Source organism: Xenopus laevis, chromosome 8S (genome assembly GCF_017654675.1).
Source record: "Xenopus laevis strain J_2021 chromosome 8S, Xenopus_laevis_v10.1, whole genome shotgun sequence".
NCBI lineage: Eukaryota > Metazoa > Chordata > Amphibia > Anura > Pipidae > Xenopus > Xenopus laevis.
Genome location: NC_054386.1, coordinates 35743820 through 35763747, shown reverse-complemented (window position 1 = coordinate 35763747; position 19928 = coordinate 35743820). Strand labels below are relative to the sequence as shown.

General features: G+C 46.0%; 1 protein-coding gene across 3 annotated transcripts; it reads left to right on the top strand.

The window, feature by feature from the left end:
• Nucleotides 1–3188: 3188 nt before the first annotated feature.
• On the top strand, nucleotides 3189–19390 carry LOC108699981 (prickle planar cell polarity protein 3-B-like). 3 transcript variants are annotated; one of them, XM_018232763.2, is made up of 8 exons: nucleotides 3189–3332; nucleotides 5986–6071; nucleotides 13528–13711; nucleotides 14319–14432; nucleotides 14679–14888; nucleotides 17087–17290; nucleotides 17578–17764; nucleotides 18575–19390. In XM_018232763.2, the coding sequence occupies exons 1-8, from the start codon at nucleotides 3300–3302 to the stop codon at nucleotides 19249–19251; spliced, it is 1695 nt and encodes a 564-aa protein (XP_018088252.1). In that variant the 5' UTR covers nucleotides 3189–3299; the 3' UTR covers nucleotides 19252–19390. The 3 variants fall into 3 exon arrangements, with proteins under 3 accessions (XP_018088252.1, XP_018088254.1, XP_018088257.1); XM_018232765.2 differs by having other exon boundaries at nucleotides 3190–3332; nucleotides 14748–14888; XM_018232768.2 differs by lacking the exons at nucleotides 3189–3332; nucleotides 5986–6071; nucleotides 13528–13711 and having other exon boundaries at nucleotides 14289–14432; nucleotides 14618–14888.
• Nucleotides 19391–19928: the final 538 nt, after the last annotated feature.

Below are 19928 nucleotides of genomic sequence, written 5' to 3'. Positions count from 1 at the left end.
GTATGGAACATGCATGGCTTGCAGCATGTATTCTGTAGCCTGGTTTCTATGAAGGTTTTATACTTACAACTTTTTGATACCGATGATTTCAATGGGCTTTTTGTCGCCCACATTGGTATAAACACAGCCTTCTATAAACAGGTCTTTTACATATGAGCAAAGGGAGACTTGACATTATATATGGTACAGTTTTTTAAAGATGCAATTAGTTTTATGATAATGTTTTTGCATAATTTCATATATATTTAAATGATCATGGTTATTTAATAGTTCAACAAATTAAACTTCTCATTTTAATGAGAAACACCTTAAACCCATGGTGCAAGAGCTTAATATCTAAATGCTCTGACAAGCATTTTTTTGAAAGGTTCTTGAAATGGCAGGTTCTGGTGTCTCTTATTCATGTAAAAGGAAGCTGCAGGAGGTGGGTTGTTTTAGAGTCCTGAATTGAGTCAGGTGCACACAGATTATGCATGACGTAAGCTCCCCCCTCCTGTCCCCTAACTTCACATGAACCCTTTTTGACTCTTCATGTGTCATGAACTGACAGTAGATATGTGCCTTCTTATGAAACAATATGCTCAGTTTGTTTCCTTCCATTGCAGGACAGGGTAGCACCATTTGTGCTGGGGGCCAAAGGATTGTGTTAAACTGGCAGTTGGAGTGCTGAAATAAAGATTGAGGAACTGGGGACTCCTCCGGTGGCCTAATATCAGAGCGGTTAGTAGCTTTCCTTGGTTCCTGCCTCTGATTTGTTCCTAATATGCTGAATATTGGCCCTTTCTGTTTTTACAGTACTGTAATGACCAGATAAAAGTTGTAGATAATACATAGTGTAATTGTGGAAGCTGCCCTCCTGTGGTTATTTAAGTGTATTATGTAACCTAAAAGTGACCCTATATTTGTATTTGATCAGGATATGTAGAATATAATATGTATCCATTATATGGAGAGCTGTATGACATCCAGTTCTTAGTGCTGCCTGTGAGACCCTGTTATTGATCATCTTAGAGTCCGATCTCCAGCTGATGTTTACTCCCATCAACTGGCAGGTGGTGCTGTAGTCCAACAACTCCTGGAGACTGCATGTTGAACACCTCTGATAGATTTTTATATAAATGATGCCCAGCATCAGACTGGGCCAGCTGGACACTAGGAATGCCCCAAGTTACATGGTGCGGCTTGGAGGAATGTGTGTGAACAGTATAGGTAAATGTTGGGAAGGGGGGTACAGTGCACAGGTACATGTTGGGGAGAGGGGTGTGGCTGGGAGATTCTTGACTCCGGGGCCTCCATGGCTGGGGTGGTGGGTCTCAAGGTGACCCCCTAGTCTGACACTGGTGATGCCATTTTGCCTTATTATACTTACTGTCCCACTGTTCTATTATCTTGCCTTATTATGTACATTTCACAACCTCTTTCCCTGACACCATTTTGCCTTACTGTACACACTGTTACAGGCTCATCAGCTGCTACAACTTTGCCTTACTCTATACACACAATTTACAGGTACGGCCCTTTATTTGCGACACCATCTTGGATTACTATACACACTTACAGTTGCATCCCATTCCCAGATAATTTTGTTGTCCACCTTTGTCCAGACAAAGTTGGTAGCATACAGGTCCCTTCTGAGAGCCAGACCCTCTGACATCTGGCTGATAGTCAGCCACATAGCTACTTGAGCCATTTAGTTTGTATATTCAGTTTCTTTTCTATGTTCTTAATATGCAGCATGTTGCTGAGGGTTTATAGATGCTGCCATACTGCTTTCTTGTGCTGAGGAATTACAGTATTTAGGCCAAATGTAAGTGGTGCATTGGCTCTGCTGCTCCCAGCCTGCATATTTTTTTTCAGGCTGAGAGAAGCTGATCCACTCCATGCATCATTTCCATTTATTTGAACTGCTTCCAATTTCGTGCAGTCACACGCAAAAGACTGGTGTCTGAAAATATTTGCTTTCATGTATTTGGGGCAACCTCTTCTCCACTGCATATCACTGCACGCAAGCAGATCTTATTCAAGTCAATTGAGATGGTGCACAGAGCAGATCTGCTTTTCTCAACCTGTGAAAACTGACTGCAGCAGAGCCAACTCTCCATCTGCCCTTGGCCTTAGATGTGTTTTCCCACCAGCGATTCACACTACTACTAGGAAACTAGGGACATGTGCATTTGCCCTAATTGGTGTGGAAATTGGTTTCCCTGCTCCCTGTACTAAGTGTGGGCAGTGCTGAGCATGGTTGAAGTAGTGGGAAGGTAAATGAGGTTCTGGCTTCTTGTACTGAATTGAACCCTGGCCCCCAGGAACAACTGGGGTATTAGGATGGAGCCTTTCCTCCCAAATAATATCACTTATTGTTATATATATAGTATAGGGTGACACTTCCTTTAATTTACACACTGTATTTAAAGGAGAATTAAGCTCATCAAAGAATGATGCTACAAACGCAAATGTGTTGGTTTTCTGTACCAGTCCAATTGCCCTAGCACCTTTTAGTACTAAAGATCTGTGTCTCCCAAATAACTATTTTGTAGCCATACAAAATAGATAACACCTCTAGGTGTACTGTGACATTAGGCCCAGACTGGCAGTCTGTGGCTGGGGCTGCTGTACAGGAAATGGCACACCAGGAGATTAAAAGCCAGCGATAAATCTCTACTTTTGCAGGTGACTAATCTCCTGTAAAACTTTCCCACCAGCAGTATCGCTGGTGGTAAAACCGATGTGTTGCTTCAGTCTTCCAAAATGACTTGAAGTTTCCTCTTAAGGCAACTTCAACCGATTTTGGGTTTTACCACTAGTGATTCACATTATTGCCGGTGGGATTATTATTCGCCCGCAGAAGCAGAGATTTATCGCTGCCAACCATCTGGTATGCCGTTGCCCTAAAATGCCATAGATTGTCTCTATGTATTGTATATTTTACATCCAAGTCCAGACCTGTTAGTTCTCTTTTCATTTCCACATAAAGACAGTATTTAATTAGGCCACTAGAGCTGTGCCTGTTTCGAAACATGCTGTACCTAGTGCATGACTACACAGGTTTCAGCTTAGCACCGTATACTCTACTCTTTATGGGCAACACCCCCTATTCAAGCAAGTTGGTAACCCTACCCACTCTAGTGGGTGTGTAGTTGAGCCTGAAGGGAGTGTCTAGTTCCTTTCTCCAGGTGGGTTGTGTCCTCTCTCTGGGGAGGCTCTGTTCCATTGGGTGGAGGTGGAGTTTGGTTTCAGGTGAACGGAACTGAGGACAAGAAGAGACATAAGGGAGAGAGCGGGCGGCATCCCCTGTCAGGATGTTCCGTAATTCCAGGAGGAGAAGATCTCAGGTGAGTGGCAGGACAGATTCTACCGGTATCTAAGTGGCATCTAAACCACTATCATTTCTTTCCACTTGGCTTTGACCCTCTCACAGGATAAAACATGCAGGAAGGGTGTCTCTACCAGCCTCTGTCTCTTTTAAGTAAGTGCAATGATTAATCATTTGTAGTAGAAGTAGATACATTTGTGGTTCTTACAGCAAAACAGGTTAAAGGGGGCACCTTTCATGGCTGACTGAAACGAAATACATTGCAGGATTACTACACATTTTTTGGACAACATGCATTTTAGCAGCATGTATATATAGACACACATTGGTGCCCCAGGCAGTCATGCGCGGGAATGTTTGAACCACACAAGACATGGCCTTGTTGATAGTGGATTGTTAATTATTAGCTAACTGTTTGTATTCTTTCTTTCAATGTGTTAAGGCTAATAAGGCCAGATGGGGCCAAAATCAGCCTGCTCAAATCCATAACCTTATTTCAGTCCCCATCCGCTAGCAGACTCCTCATCTGTGTTTGAGTCCAGAAGTTTGTGTCAGCTTTGGTGCAAACACACTTGGCAGTGGAATAATAGTCTCTGGGAAGGAAGTGTGGCTGTGGGATAGCAGGTATAGTAGGGAGAGATGGTGGGATAATAATCTCTGGGAAGGGATTGTAGCTGTGGCATAGCAGGTATAGTAGGGAGAGATGGTGCCTATAGTAGCAGTGGAATAATTGTCTCTGGGAAGGGTCTGTGGCTGTGGGATAGCAGGTGTAGTAGGGAGAGATGGTGCCTATAGTAGCAGTGAAATAATAGTCTCTGGGAAGGAAGTGTGACTGTGGGATAGCAGGTATAGTAGGGAGAGATAGTGCCCATAGTAGCAGTGGGACAATAGTCTCTGGGAAGGGATTGTAGCTGTGGGATAGCAGGTATGGTAGGGAGAGATGGTGCCTATATTAGCAGTGGGGATAATAGTCTCTGGGAATGAACTGTGACTGTGGGATAGCAGGTATAGTAGGGAGAGATGGTGTCTATAGTAGCAGTGGGATAATAGTCTGGGAAGGGAGAGTGGCTGTGGGATAGCAATTATAGTAGGGAGAGATAGTGTCTATTGTAACAGTGGATAATACATACCTCCCAACATTTTGGAAGTAAAAAGAGGGACAAAAAATTATTTCCCGCATGTAGTGCAGCAATTTTTTTGACCACACCCCTTTCTGTGGCCACACCCCCTAATTACCATGTTTGTTTTACAAAATTTGGCAGGTTATGAAAGTTTGAAAATATTTCTCCTTATCTAAACTGTGTTTTTGTGTCTCAAAATGTTACAAAGTATCTTATTTGCACCTGTTACCTGTTCTGGGCTCTCTGCTAAAAGCCAATTAAGTGAGAAACTTTGTTTCTTTTTCTGGCTGTTCAGTGCAGAGAAAAGAGGGACTTTCCAGTACAAATGAGGGACTGCGGGTTGAGCTGTCAAAAGAGGGACTGTCCCTCCGAAAAAGGGAGAGTTGGGAGGTATGGATAATAGTCTCTGGGAAGGGAGTGTGAATGTGGGATGGCAGGTATAGTAGGGAGAGGTGGTGCCTATAGTACCACAGGCTGACCAGATATTTGTTCATTATGCCATAGGTGGCAGTTTCCTGATTGGCAGGCAGCAGTGGCAGGTAACTGCTGAAACTATTTGGCACCGGTTGCTATAGAGCAGTCAGTCAAACACAGGAAGTGCAAGAAGTTCACAGGAAGCTATTGCTCAGATTAACACCGGGGGCTTTTCCTGTAGCAGTGACAGTACACATGTCCTGGATTCTGACTTCCTTTATGCATTATGCTGGGGATCTACATTTTTTTGTTTATTATTAGGCTGGGTGTGGTTCCCCTTTGTGTGACTGTGCAGAAGGAAAAGTTCCTTCCAAGAAAACCTCTTCTTCAGTATTGGCTACTATAGAGTGGGATGCTGGGAGTTGTAGTCCACAATACATGCTATCAGGTGTTACATTCCTGTGTCAGCGTACGGTTGTCTCGCTTCAAAGACACTCTGCATGTTCTCACATTACAGTTTATGGCTCCTCAATGAGTTTCTCCCTTTTCCCTCTGGGCTCGAATTCCCAGCCGGGCTTTGTATTGTGCAGCCTGTGATCCATATTGACCTTTAGCACTTGTGCCCTTCATTGTATGTCACTAAACAAGTCCCTTCTTTCCTGAAATTCCTGCCTCTCCTTAGCCTCCAGGGCTTTTATTTTCTGCACGGGGCTAAGGTCCCACCTTCTTCAGGGAGCCTATGATCTGACACCTCCTGACATCATTCAGAACAAAGGCCCATTCATTGCACAGCGAGGAACTGCACTATCATAAATACATTCTACTCTCTTTCTTATCCATTTATTTTGCATTTGCCATCACTTCTGGCACTGCTTTTAGCTAAATAGATCTGATTGTAAGCTCCATTTAGTGTCGAACTGGGGGTGTCAAGAGACCATTGGGCTGCAACTGGGGCAAGCTCCAGTAATTTGCCATGGGGAACAGGGTTTTTCATTGTCCTGCCAGCCCAGTCTGACCCTGGCTCTATTGAGTAGGTTCATCTTTACCTCCTGTATCAATCAGTATATTTCAGCACTGTGGTATATATTATGAAGCACAGATAAATTATGTGACATACTATTTTTTTTTCTTTTATAGGGTTCAGAGGTCAACCTGACAGGTCAAGGTCAACCATGCCATTCCTGTGGAGAGCGCTGCCCTGGGTTCCTTGCACACAAATGGAGGTAAGGTCACACATACACAGTGATCTTACACTTGTTCTGCCTGTCTTCCCCTGAAGCCCCTGCACATAAACCATGATACAATGGTCTCAGCCATGGCAGATAAAGAGCACTATGGACCCTGGACCTTTGGTGGGTTTGGAACCCTAGTGCCATGCCCTGACTGATGTTTTACCCTGGCACACCCTGGCATTCAAGTACAGTAAGGCCCAAATTGCTGAATTATGAGATACTACAGTACCCCTCTGTCATTTGTAAGAATAACCCCAAACCCAGTCCAGGCCTGCCAAGTTATACTATGCTGGCCCTAGAGGCACAGTCCATATAAGCCACTTGCTTGGTCACTTGTGTCATATGACAAATTCGTTTTTCTTGATATAAATATATATATAAATATAATATAAATGTAGGAAAGAAGAGACAAATGGAAATCCGAAGGCTCCAAAGCTGCAGTAAGTTAGTTGTCTCAACTTTTTGTTGATATCTAGCAATGCTAATTTTGGGGAGATTTTGATGCTAATTTGAAATATTTTTTGTAACTAGAGTTAACTTTTGTCATATTCAAAACCCTGATATCTACAACTTTTACTCCACATACATGATATTTTAGAACAGTGCTATAGATAATGGAAGATTATGGAATTAACTATCATACCAGTGGTGACCAGGGCTGATTTATTAACATAAATCCATAACAACCCAAAACAACCACACCGATCTTTGCTTTTACATTTCTGATTGGTTGCTACTAGATCATTTAGCACCCAATGTGAGTGTCTGAAAAGAGTGAGGGATTGAGTTGCATGCTGCTGACTGGCTAATTTGCCAGGTTTACTATATGGATAAGAAAGAATAGTCCTGGAATAACTGAATAAGACAAGTCAGTAGTGAGCTGTAGATCTGTCTGTCAGGGAGCCGGGAGCCCCCTCTGGGGAGTAGTCCGGATCTAGGAGGAAGCCCCTCAGGAGGGATCAGGATCGTGGTATCCAGGGATAAAGCAGAAAGGGTAATCGGGATCAGGCTACAGGTCACAAGGCAGGCAGTATATAAATAAAGTCCAAAGTCTAGGCAGGGGGTCAATAGCAGGCAGAGTATCAGCGAAGTCCAGGTCCAGGCAAAGGGTCACAACCAGGAATCAGGCAGATATAAGTAGGGAAAACAGCAAGGGAACCCAGGAAACTCTCAGGGAACAGAATCCTATTTTCGGGCGCCATCTTGGCGTCTCAGGCGTCCTTTTATGTTTGAATTTGGCGCCCTTGCGTCAGCGTCAGCGCACCTGCGACCGTCGCGCCGCGCTGACGTCACGGCGCCGGCGTCGGAACCCACGTGGGTTGACTGGGCGCCGCCATCTTGAATTCTTCGCCGCCGGGAGCGGACGCGACTCCTCGCGCTCCCGGCGGTCTTGACAGTACCCCCCCCCTCACGGGGGGCCTCAGGACCACCGGGACTTGGTTTCTGGGGAAACTTGGAGTGGAAATCTCTTACCAAACGAGGAGCATGCACATCACGATGTCCCTCCCAAGAGCATTCTTCGGGGCCAAAGCCCTTCCAATGGATGAGGTACTGAAGGGACCCTCTGGAGATTCTGGAATCAAGGATTCTCTCCACCTCGAATTCTTGTTGACCCTCCACAGAGACAGCAGGAGGAGGAGATTGGACACCAGAGAAACGGTTGGAGACGGTGGGCTTCACCAGGGAGACGTGGAACACGTTGGGGATTCTCATCTCTGGTGGGAGTTGAAGTCTGATGGCTACGGGGTTAATTATCTCTAAGATGGGGAACGGACCCAGGAACTTCGGACCCAACTTGGGAGATGGCACTTTCAAGCGAATATTCCTGGAAGAGAGCCAGACATTATCACCCACCTTGTAGGGAGGAGAGGGCCTTCTACGGCGATCCGCGAAAGTCTTGTGGACTAGAGCACACTTCTCCAGATTAGACTTGGTTGCAGCCCAAATAGCAAGCATATGGGCTGTCAGATCATCTGCAGCCGGGACGTCCGACAACACGAAGTCCTGAGGAAAGGCTTGAGGGTGCTGTCCATACACCACCATAAATGGAGACCTTCCTGTGGAGGAATGACATGCATTATTATGAGCAAACTCTGCCCACGGGAGGAGGTCAGACCAATCGTCCTGGCAAAGAGACACGTGGTTCCTCAGGAACTGTTCTAAGGCTTGGTTCACACGTTCAGCTGCCCCATTCGTCTGCGGGTGGTAGGCAGATGAAAATTTAAGTGTTATTCCTAAATCTTTACATAGAGAACGCCAGAACTTGGCGGTAAACTGGGTGCCTCTGTCGGAGACGATCTCCACCGGGAAACCATGCAGGCGGAAGATGTACTTAATAAAGAGTTGGGATAATTCCACCGCAGAGGGTAACTTCTTCAAAGGGATGAAATGGGCCATTTTGCTGAAGCGGTCAATGACAACCCAGATCACAGTATTCCCACCGGAGGGAGGAAGTTCGACAATAAAGTCCATAGAGAGGTGCGTCCACGGACGAGAAGGAACCGGCAAAGGCTGTAACAACCCGCTGGGGCGGGAATGGCTAGGCTTAGAAGTGGCACAGACATTACAAGCAGCCACAAAGTCCTTTACATCCTTGCGGATATCAGGCCACCAGACTAGGCGCCTCAAGAGTTCAAGGGTCTTGGCCGGACCAGGATGTCCAGCTTGTCTGGAGCAGTGGGTTTGTTGCAGGATGGCCAGGCGAAGTTCTGGAGGGACGAAGGCCATGCCAATCGGAGTATCTTGAGGAGCCGAGGACTGCCCAGCCAGAATCTGGTCGGCAAATTGGGGATACAAAGAGGCAATGATCTTGACTGGTGGAATGATTGGCTCCTGCCTCTCAGGGTCACGATCCACCGGAGTGAAGCTACGAGACAAGGCATCGGCTTTCAGATTCTTGGAACCTGGGCGATAAGTCAAAACAAAGTTAAAACGGGAAAAGAAAAGGGCCCACCTGGCTTGTCTGGGATTTAGCCTCTTGAGGGACTGTATAAACTCCAGATTCTTGTGATCAGTGAAAATCTGGACAGGAATTTCAGAGCCCTCCAGGAGGTGACGCCATTCTTCAAGGGCAAGCTTGACTGCTAAGAGTTCTCGATTTCCGATATCATAGTTCTGCTCTGCGGATGAGAACTTCTTGGAGAAAAACGCACAGGGGTGCAATTTTCCATCAGTGGAGTGTCTCTGAGACAGGATAGCTCCGGCTCCGACTTCAGAAGCATCGACTTCGATGCAGAAGGGTAGTGCAGGATTGGGATGTCGGAGAACAGGAGCGGACGTGAAGGCCTCTTTCAAGGACTGAAAGGCTTCTATGGTGGATTGAGGCCACAGGCTGGGTTTACCCCCTTTCCGGATGAGGGCCAGGATAGGTGAAATGCGGGAAGAGAACCCCCGGATGAACTGTCGATAATAATTAGCAAATCCGATGAACCTCTGGATTGCCTTGGTACTCAGTGGGAGAGGCCACTCCTGGATGGCCGACACCTTCACGGGGTCCATCTCAAATCCCTCTGGAGAGATAATGTATCCTAGGAAGGGGATCTTGGATACCTCGAAGACACACTTCTCCAACTTGGCGAAGAGAGAGTTCTTCCTCAGACGAGAGAGTACCTCCTTCACCTGGGAGCGATGACTTTCAAGGTCCTTGGAAAAGATCAGGATGTCGTCCAAGTATACGACTACGAACCTTCCTAGGAGATCTCGGAACACATCATTAACAAACTCCTGGAAGACGGCAGGGGCATTGCATAGGCCGAAGGGCATAACGAGATATTCATAGTGCCCATCCCGAGTGTTGAATGCCGTCTTCCATTCGTCACCCTCCCGGATGCGAATGAGGTTGTAGGCCCCCCGGAGATCCAACTTGGAGAAAATCTTTGCCCCTTTCAGCTGGTCAAAGAGCTCGGCAATCAGGGGCAGGGGGTACCTGTTCTTCACGGTGATCTTATTCAGACCCCGATAGTCTATACAAGGCCGAAGGCCTCCGTCCTTCTTCTCCACAAAGAAGAACCCAGCCCCTGCAGGAGAGGTAGAAGGGCGGATAAACCCCCGCTGGAGATTTTCTTGGATGTACTCCTTCATAGCGGTAGTCTCTGCAGGAGAGAGAGGGTAGGTGCGCCCTCTGGGGGGCATAGCTCCTGGCAGGAGTTCAACCGGACAATCGTAGGAGCGATGTGGGGGAAGGAACTCTGCCGACTTTTTACAAAACACATCGGAAAATCCCTTGTAAGGGGAGGGCAAAGTCTTTAATTCCGCAGAGGAGACATTCACCTTCTCGAGGGGTTTTGACGGAAGGCAATGTTGCAGGCAAAATAAACTCCAACGAGAGATCTGCCCAGTGGACCAGTCTATGGTGGGGTTATGCAGACGTAACCACGGAAGACCCAATATTACTGGAGTAGAAGGACAGGGGATGATGAAGAATGAAAGTTTTTCTTGATGCAGCGCCCCAACTTGTACAGATAGTTCCGCCGTGAACTTTGTGACGAATTCAAACTCCAGGGGTTTGTCATCTATGGCGGTAATTCGCAGGGGTGAAGATAATGGAAGCAGGGGAATCTTCATGCGTTCGGCAAAAAAGGCATCCATGAAATTGCCATCCGCTCCGGAGTCGAGGAAGGCCCTTTCGAAGATAGACTTACTTGCCAGGTGAATCTGCAAAGGAAGAAGAAGTCTGTGTGAACTTTCTTGATACTTCTCCAGAGGACCTTGAGTGATGCCCCCTACATGAGAAACCTGAGACATACCTCGGGGTACAAAACTCTTGGCTTTGGCAGGACAGGCGTTGGCAAAATGGGAATGCCCACCACAGTATAAACAGAGACCTGCCATACGTCTTCGGAGTCTTTCCTGCTCGGAGAGGCGAGTCTTTCCTACTTGCATTCGGTTCCTCCAAGGGGGACGTCGACACATGAGTCACAGGAACAGCGGGTGTTTGCAGAATCGGCCTTTGAAAGCGAGGGGCCAACAAGGGAGAAAATCGTCTGCTGCGCTCTCTCTCCACCTGGTGCTCTCTGAGACGAGTGTCCACTTTAATGGATAGAGCGATCAGCCCTTCCAGGGTGTCAGGAGTCTCTCTGGAGACGAGATCATCTTTGATGCGGATGGATAGGCCTTGGTAGTATACAGCCTTGTAAGCGTCATCACACCAGGAAGTCTCCGCCATCAGTGTTCGGAAGTCTATAGCATAGTCATTGACACTGCGGCTTCCCTGCCGGAGCTGCAAGAGACGGGCAGGGGCGTTCGTAACCCGACCTGGAGCATCAAAGATTAAACGAAAAGCTTGGAGAAAGTCTTTAACATCAAAAGTCAGCGGGGAATTCTTCTCCCAAAGAGACGTTGCCCACTCCAGTGGCTTGCCTTCCAATCGAGACATCACATACCCCACCTTGGAACGCTCACTTGGAAACTGTGTGGGCTGGAACTCAAATTGAATTTGGCATTGCGTGGCAAACCCCCTGCAGGCTTGTGGGTCCCCACTGAAGCGAGGGGGAGGTGGAATGCGAGGCTCACCTGTCGGGTAGCTTGCGTTCGTAGGGGCTGCCGCCATGGGGGGATCTCCAGTAGGTGGAGCAGTGGAAGGCTCAGAAGGCACTTGAGCTAGCAGGACATCGAGTGCTTGCCCAATGCGAACCTGCTGGTTTTCGTAGTCCTCCATGCGGGATGCCAGTCCGCGGAGCGCTCGTCCGACATGAGGTGTGGCTTCCTCAGAAGGATCCATGGCCCGAAAATAATGTCAGGGAGCCGGGAGCCCCCTCTGGGGAGTAGTCCGGATCTAGGAGGAAGCCCCTCAGGAGGGATCAGGATCGTGGTATCCAGGGATAAAGCAGAAAGGGTAATCGGGATCAGGCTACAGGTCACAAGGCAGGCAGAATATAATCAAAGTCCAAAGTCTAGGCAGGGGGTCAATAGCAGGCAGAGTATCAGCGAAGTCCAGGTCCAGGCAAAGGGTCACAACAAGGAATCAGGCAGATATAAGTAGGGAAAACAGCAAGGGAACCCAGGAAACTCTCAGGGAACAGAATCCTATTTTCGGGCGCCATCTTGGCGTCTCAGGCGTCCTTTTATGTTTGAATTTGGCGCCCTTGCGTCAGCGCGCCTGCGACCGTCGCGCCGCGCTGACGTCACGGCGCCGGCGTCGGAACCCACGTGGGTTGACTGGGCGCCGCCATCTTGAATTCTTCGCCGCCGGGAGCGGACGCGACTCCTCGCGCTCCCGGCGGTCTTGACACTGTCATTTCAGGGCCCCCCTACCCCAGTCTCCAGCTCCCCTAATGTTAGACAGGACAGCACAACCCCTTTGCGTGCAAGGCTAGCTTCCAATCGGTGGGGAGGGGGAGCTCGCTGTGGAGCAGACGCACAGTTCTACAGTAGTGTGTCCTGCTTGTTGGGGCCCACTGGGTTTTTCCCAGTGTCATACCAGCCCAGTCCAACACTGATCCACTCTTAAGCTATTAGCTGTAGGTAATGCTGCATATTATATTATAAGTATTATATTGACCTTTGATGGGAATAAGGAAGGTCCAATCAGAATATCTTTGGCTGGGGCTTATTTTGGTCTGGAGCCACTGGGTGAGCCTCTGGTAAGCAGCAAGTATTCAAGTTGTTCACATACATTGGCACTATCTCCAAGGACTTTTGTAGTGTTCTCCCAATCCAACGTACAGGTGGGCTTTTTTTCAGCTCTCCTATTCATATTTGTTTAATGAGTGACAAATCTGACCATATCCCAAATACTCAAGGATTTTGTTCCTCTATCAGTTATCTGTCAGCCCACCCATCAGACTTGGACCAATATCTTGCACATTGCGCATGCACCAGAGGAACCCCTGAAAGTAACGTAGTGTGGGTGGGAGGGCACAAGCCATAGTAGCAGTTTCAGTGACACAAAAATCACTAGAAAAGGCATTGGACACTTACATAATTTAAAATGAAAACAATTAAAGTCTCCCCTTGCATAAATCAATTTTTGTTAATCCAATTGCTGCTGCTAACACTAAAACACAAATTTGTCAATTTGGCGGTTTTCTCTAGTTCACTTTTATCGTATTCAAAACCCTGATATCTACAACTTTTACTCCACATACATGATATTTTAGAACAGTGCTATAAATAATGGAAGATTATGGAATGGAAGATTATTTTTTACTTTTTGATCTATGAACTTTTGACAACCTCCTCCTTACTTTCCAAGATTAACTATCATACCAGTGGTGACCAGGACTGATTTATTAACATAAGTCCATAACAACCCAAAACAACCACACCGATCTTTGCTTTCACATTTCTGATTGGTTGCTACTAGGTCATTTAGCACCCAATGTGAGTATCTGACAGTGGGCCTGGGAGTATTTTATTCAATTCAAGTGAAGGGAGCTGGTCCCTACTGAGAGTAATCACATTTATATTCAGCTGCAAGGGTAAAATTCTGTTGGTGCTTGTTTTGCAGGAAGATCTGCCAACATTGCCAGTGTCCATGGGAGGAACATGGCCATACGGCATCCAATCAGGATTTGGAACGTTCCTTATGTCGCCTGGTGTCAGGTTCTCAGAGGGACTCTTTGTGTGACAGCAGTTCTGACAGCTCCGTAGAAAAATACGCATGGGTCCCCTCTGGACTGAACCCTGTGCAGGTATAACCATCTGTGTCCTCATGCTGAGGCTCACTCAACATGGGTTGACAAAGTTCTGATGACTCTAAAATGTTTCTTTCCATTGATTTTCATCACTTGCCCTATTCTTTTCTCTTATGGAGGGGCTGGACTTCTTTTTGAAGTCTTGTGATAGTTTCCTATTGTCTTAGATTCCTATTGTAAATTTATGTTGGCATGCAGTTATTTTAATGGTGTTAATTTTGTCTTCTGCTACTTTATGTTGACTTATGGAGGGTATGGTGTTGGTCACCTTCCTGCAAATTTACATTGGCTCACTAGTGGTACGTTTGGTTCCATGATAAATGTTCTCTGTAACTTTCTGTTAATTTGTGTTAATGGTGGCCAGGGGCGTTTCTGCCATGAGGCAAGATGAGCACATTGCATTAGGTGGCAGCTTCCCAGAAGTTACCATGGGTGGCAAAAGAGACAAATTTCCGGTTTTCTAGCGCAAAGAGCACAATTTCGCTCTTTGCACTAGTGATGCCCCCCAGACCCCCTTAGCCGATCATAAGGTAAGTGCGCAATTAAGGGGGGGCACTTCGAACAGCCTAAAACGTGCCTGATGGTGGCTTCCATATTTCTGCAGGTTCACCACTTCTTCAAGTGTTTCCCAGAGAAGAAGATCCCCTACATCAACAGTCCTGGAGAGAAGTATAGGTTGAAGCAACTTCTCCATCAGCTGCCCCCACATGATAGCGAAGTAAGTGGTTTGGAGAAAGGACATTCTAAATTCTTTTTGATTCGGGCTTGTCCCATCGATGCTAAAGCCTGTAGCATTTCTGCATGTCAAGTCAAGACTGTCTGATTATTTCTTCCTCCATTAGTTATAGTTCTATTTTTAATTGCTCACTAGTTCTCTTTCTGTATGATTACATTTCTTTTTAGCCATTACTTTCCCTATCTCATTCATCTATACTACTTTGCTATGTGCATGGTTCTGTGGCAGACGTGCTGCTGCTGTTTGTTCTGTGCCAGGCCCAGTACTGCTGTTAGTTGTAAGCCGGTCCTGTCCCAGGCCCGGTACTGCTGCTCTTTGCAGGGGGAGGAAGAGGAAGAGCTGCTGCTACTCTTCAGTCAAAAACGAAGACTTGAGAACCTGGGTCGTGGGTGTGTGCGGCCGATCTCCGGAACCATGAGTGGTACAGTTTGTCAGCAGGTGAGACAACCCAGACACATCTGTCTATAGAAATAACATTATTTTTTGGAGTTTAGTCAATTTAGAGAGATGTATATGTGTATATATTACACTGTTTACTGTGTTCATGGTAAGAAGACAAGAGATGGTGTAGGTGGTGGGTCCTCATAGGCCCCGCCAACCCAGAACTGCTGCCTTCCTCCCTCCCTCCCTCCCTGAAGGCCAGGGTCTGTGGTCCCCCAAGCCCCTACTGTGGGCACCTTTGTTGGGCGAGATCTGCTGCTGGGTGAGAGAGAGTTGGTACAAGTTGGAGCACTCGGACGGTTCACGTCGGGGGTGCCCTTAAGGTCACGGCCCACGACACGCAATCTAAAACTGGTAGGTGCAGTAATAGGGATGTATATGATGGGATCTGTGGATTCATGTCCACGTTCATTGTAACATGGTTTGAAAAGACCTCTTGGCAATCAAGTTCAACCTTTTATGTCTAAATGATACCTGCCTAACTGTAAGTTGATTCAGGGGAAGGTAAAAAGCTCCACATGAAAATTTCTTCCTGGCACCAAGATGGCGATTAGACCAGCCCCTGGATCAACTTTGTACTAAGAGCTAATTTCACTAACCCTGTATTTCTCATGCAAAAAAAAAACAACATCCAACCGCTTCTTGAAGTAATATGCTTTATCTGCCAGAACAACTGATTCAGGGAGAGAATCCCAACTCTAATAAACCATTTTTCCACTTTAAGACGGATCTTCCTTTCTTCTAATCTCAGTGGATCCCTTGTGTGTGCTGGAAGAATCTGCTGGTAAAGCAGCAGACCGTTTATTGTATATATTTATATAAATTTATCATATCTCCCCTTAAGCGCCTCTTCTCTAGTGTATATATAACCCCATCTTTTTTTTATCATAACTGTGACTTTTCATACCTTTTTCCAGCTTAGTTGCCTTACTTTGGACTCTCTCCAGTTCAGTAATAAACTGTTTGAGCACTGTTAACAAAAAACTGAATAGCCATACCAGTGCTTTATAAAAGGAAAGAATATAAGTTGCTTTAGAAAGGCCTTATAACTGGAATTTCTAACTAGAAAGCCACACATCTCCCGGTCTAGCACATATTTCCCAGGATTCTCTTTTAGCCAGAAGGATTCTACGAATGGGGTTAAGCACAGTTACTGGTGAGGTACTGAAAGGATTGATGACAATGAGTGTAGGCTGAGATGTTTTACCTTGGGCAATGAGCTTGCTGTAATAGTAGCCAGCTACACTCACTCCTACCAGCAGTTCTATATGTTGAAATCGTCTGCTGTTGAGATAGAAAGGTGGTTTGGCAGCAACATCCACACAGATCATCACCCAGACAAAGATAATATTTTACTCATCACTATATGATAGAACCATAGTGGAAGATCAGCCTTTTAGGAGCTATCGGTTTACTTTAGACTTCCCATAGGCCCCCATAATTGGTTGGATGCTGTGTGCACGAATGCAATGTAATCTTGCCTAAATCAGGTCTTCCCAAGCTAAGGAGTAGTTTAACATGGGTCACACTGGACTCACTAGCCCAGATGGGCCCTTGCTAATTGGTAGAGGAAGGGAAGGGGTTTGTGCAACTACACCTCTTTACTGCTGTGTAGAAATAAAACTATAGGACATCGGAGACAATCCACAGGGTTATACTCAAAGATGAATTAAGTATTGTTGTAGATGATGTCAGATACAGTCATAGGTAGTACAAGGTTCTGTAACACCACTGTGGTCCCTGAGGTGGCAGCCCCTGCGGGCCCCAGACCTCTCAATCCTATGTTGATAGTCTGGATCCCTCTTCAGTACTGTGGTCCCTCCACTTTAGGCTTCTTTTTCATGACTATCTTATACTCCTAGAACATATTATTGCAAAAGCTAGTCCTGTAACTGGCTTTACCTCATTCAGGGGGACCCTGTTCCTAAACTTTCACTAGAAGGTTGTCCCTCTAGGGTGGAACTCTTTACTGGGCCTTCTGGATAATGGATCCCATACCTGCCAATATAGCAGGAACAAATGAAAATGCCAGGAATAGACAAAAAGACAACATAGCCTGGGTATGAAATACGTTTATTTAGGCAATCAACTCTCTATCTATTAGGGATGCACCGAATCTAGAATTCGGTTCGGGATTCGGCATTTTTCGGTCTACCACCATAGGCCATTGACTCATCTTTTGTCTGGTTCTGCAGTGTGGGCATCAAATAAACGTGGGTGAAGTGGCAGTGTTTGCGTCCCGGGCAGGGCTGGGCTTCTGCTGGCACCCGCAGTGCTTCACCTGTGCCCAATGCTTGGAGCTTCTATGTGACCTCATCTACTTCTACCAAGATGGCAAAGTGTATTGTGGGCGCCACCATGCTGAGCTTAAGCGACCCAGATGCTTGGCATGTGATGAGGTGAGTCTTATCACAGATGCTTATCGTCCCCATATACCTGATTTTATTTGTAGTTTTACATTTAATATAAATGGGGCATTCTGTGCAGGGGTCCCCTCCCCCCATTAAGATGTATGGGTGATTATATATTGCATACACAGAGCATCCTTCTCGGAATGTCAGCATTAATGCATGGGAGATGCCATATCTCATCAACTTCACCCTAACAGCAACATATCTACATCCTCTTGTAAAAAGACCAAGAATATATGGCTAAGTAGATCTGTAATGTTATATCTTATTCCTAGGTGATATTTTCTTTGGAATGCACTCAGGCAGAGGGTTTCCACTGGCATACAAGACATTTCTGCTGCTTTGAGTGTGAGTGCCCGCTTGGAGGACAACGTTATATAATGAAGGACCAACGCCCATTCTGCTGTTCTTGCTACGAGAGACTCTATGCCCAGTACTGTGACAGCTGTGGGGAATGCATTGGTAAGTTTGGGGTACTGGTTACTTGTACATCATAAAGGAAGCTATAAGGTTTTTTAAACTTCCGATATATGTAAAGATCTGCACATTTGGTGAGGCCGCCTAACAAACGGATCTTTTACAGTTAGGCCCATTTTGAGGCCTGATAAAGCTATTTAGATAATTTGGCTCTTGGGCCATCTATTGGATTATAATTGCTGCTTGGCAGGCATTTGGGACAAGGGCTGCATGAATGCACAGATATACTCCTTGAGCCGACTGCAAAATCAAATCTACCTGATTGATATTTATTGGGCAGGCCCGATGGCTGTCTTTGCATTTGGCTCTGTAGGCTCTTTGTGTACTTGAAATGCAAGGGCGTATTTTGAATCTCAGTTCAGACATGAATGTAGTTCATAGACAGTTGATAGACAGAGGGAAACATTTAACTATGGAATATTAGGGATGCACTGAATCCAGGATTCAGCTTTTTTCAGCAGGATTCGGCCAAATCCTTCTACCCGGCCGAACCGAATCCGAATCCTAATTTGCATATTCAAATTAGGGTTGGGGAGGGAAATTGCGTGACTTTTTGTCAGAAAACAAGGAAGTAAAAAATGTTTTCCCCTTCCCGCCCCTAATTTGCATGTGCAAATTAGGGTTCGGATTCGGTATTCGTCCGAATCTTTCACGAAGGATTCTGGGGTTCGGCCGAATCCAAAAAAGTGGATTTGGTGCATACCTATGGCTGAAACACTTGAATATCCCTTGAAATGTTCTAGTGCTATCTGGGTGAAACACCTTTCCATTATTCAGATGGCCTCTATCTTTCAGGTATAGATGAAGGACAACTGACCTATGGAGGACAACACTGGCATGCTTCTGAGAGTTGCTTCTGCTGCGGTAGGTGTGGAGAATGCCTGCTGGGTAGACCTTTCCTACCTCGCCATGGACAAATTTACTGCTCCCGGAGCTGCAGCATGTTGCACACCAAGTCTGAACGTCCATTCAGCCCCTCACAGATGGACTTATCCTTCCAGAAAGAGACCAAAGATGTGGGAACTTCCACTAACCATGAACTAGAAGGTGATAGTATTACCAACTGCACGTTAGCCGGCAGCAGAACATCTTTGTCTGTAATCGACCAGACACCGACTCAAGCAGCCCCAGCACGCTCTCTGCACTCCAGCTTAAGGGGTGCACCCAAAGGATTTTCCCGGGAATGTCCAAACAGACGATCGCTACCTGACCTAAGCAGTCACACGAGGACACCTACCAGAGTCACCTTTCAGCTTCCAAGTCATTCAGAGATCAAGGAGTCCATATCCTTCTCTCGTCCATCTTTTACTTCTTCATCATCTTCTGATGAAGAGGAAGGTTATTTTTTAGGTGAACCTATCCCTTTGCCACCTTTCCTTAGATCCCCCGGATACACTGCACCCCCTACTCATGTTCCCACCTCCACTCGAAAGCAAAAGAAGAAGAAAGACAAAAGTTGCTTTCTTTCATAAACCAAATCCTGGAGTGGATAAAAAGTGACCATATGGATCCTGATGCAAATGAGAAATTGAAACAAGAACGTCAAGACTAAAATTTGCATCGCAGTTCAGGCAAACCCTTCTACAGAATAAAGGTGCTACAATTAATAAATGGAAGTCAAAGCTAAAATATATGTGTGAATGTTAACATATAATTCCTGGGTCAACTATCTTGTATCTATCTACTGGTAAGTACAAACTCCGGTCATTTATTTTCTCTTATAGAGACACCAAGATCTGTTTGCTAGGGCACCATTACTAAAGCCAAAACAAGCTAATATTTCCTCGATATGCCCACCAAAAGGCAGGTATGATAATCAGTTTTTTAGCCCTACAGTGAAATGATGGGATTACAATGATGAGAAAATCAAACCTGTCTGATCAAGATCTTGTCAATTTTTGGCCAAATATCGGTTGGGGAGGCCTGCTGTAGGGTCCCATACACTGGCAGATAAGCTGCTAAATTGATCTAAAGGACCAGAATCGACAGCTTAAATCTGCCTGCGTGTGGCCACCTTAAATCAAGAGGATTTCTGGCCAGTCAGTGCTGGTCAGTTCAACAGTAATACAGTTTGTGTGATTAACCATGTATCTGGGAACCACTCACACACATGGCAATAATCAGTTTGGTCATGTCAACAACCCCGTTT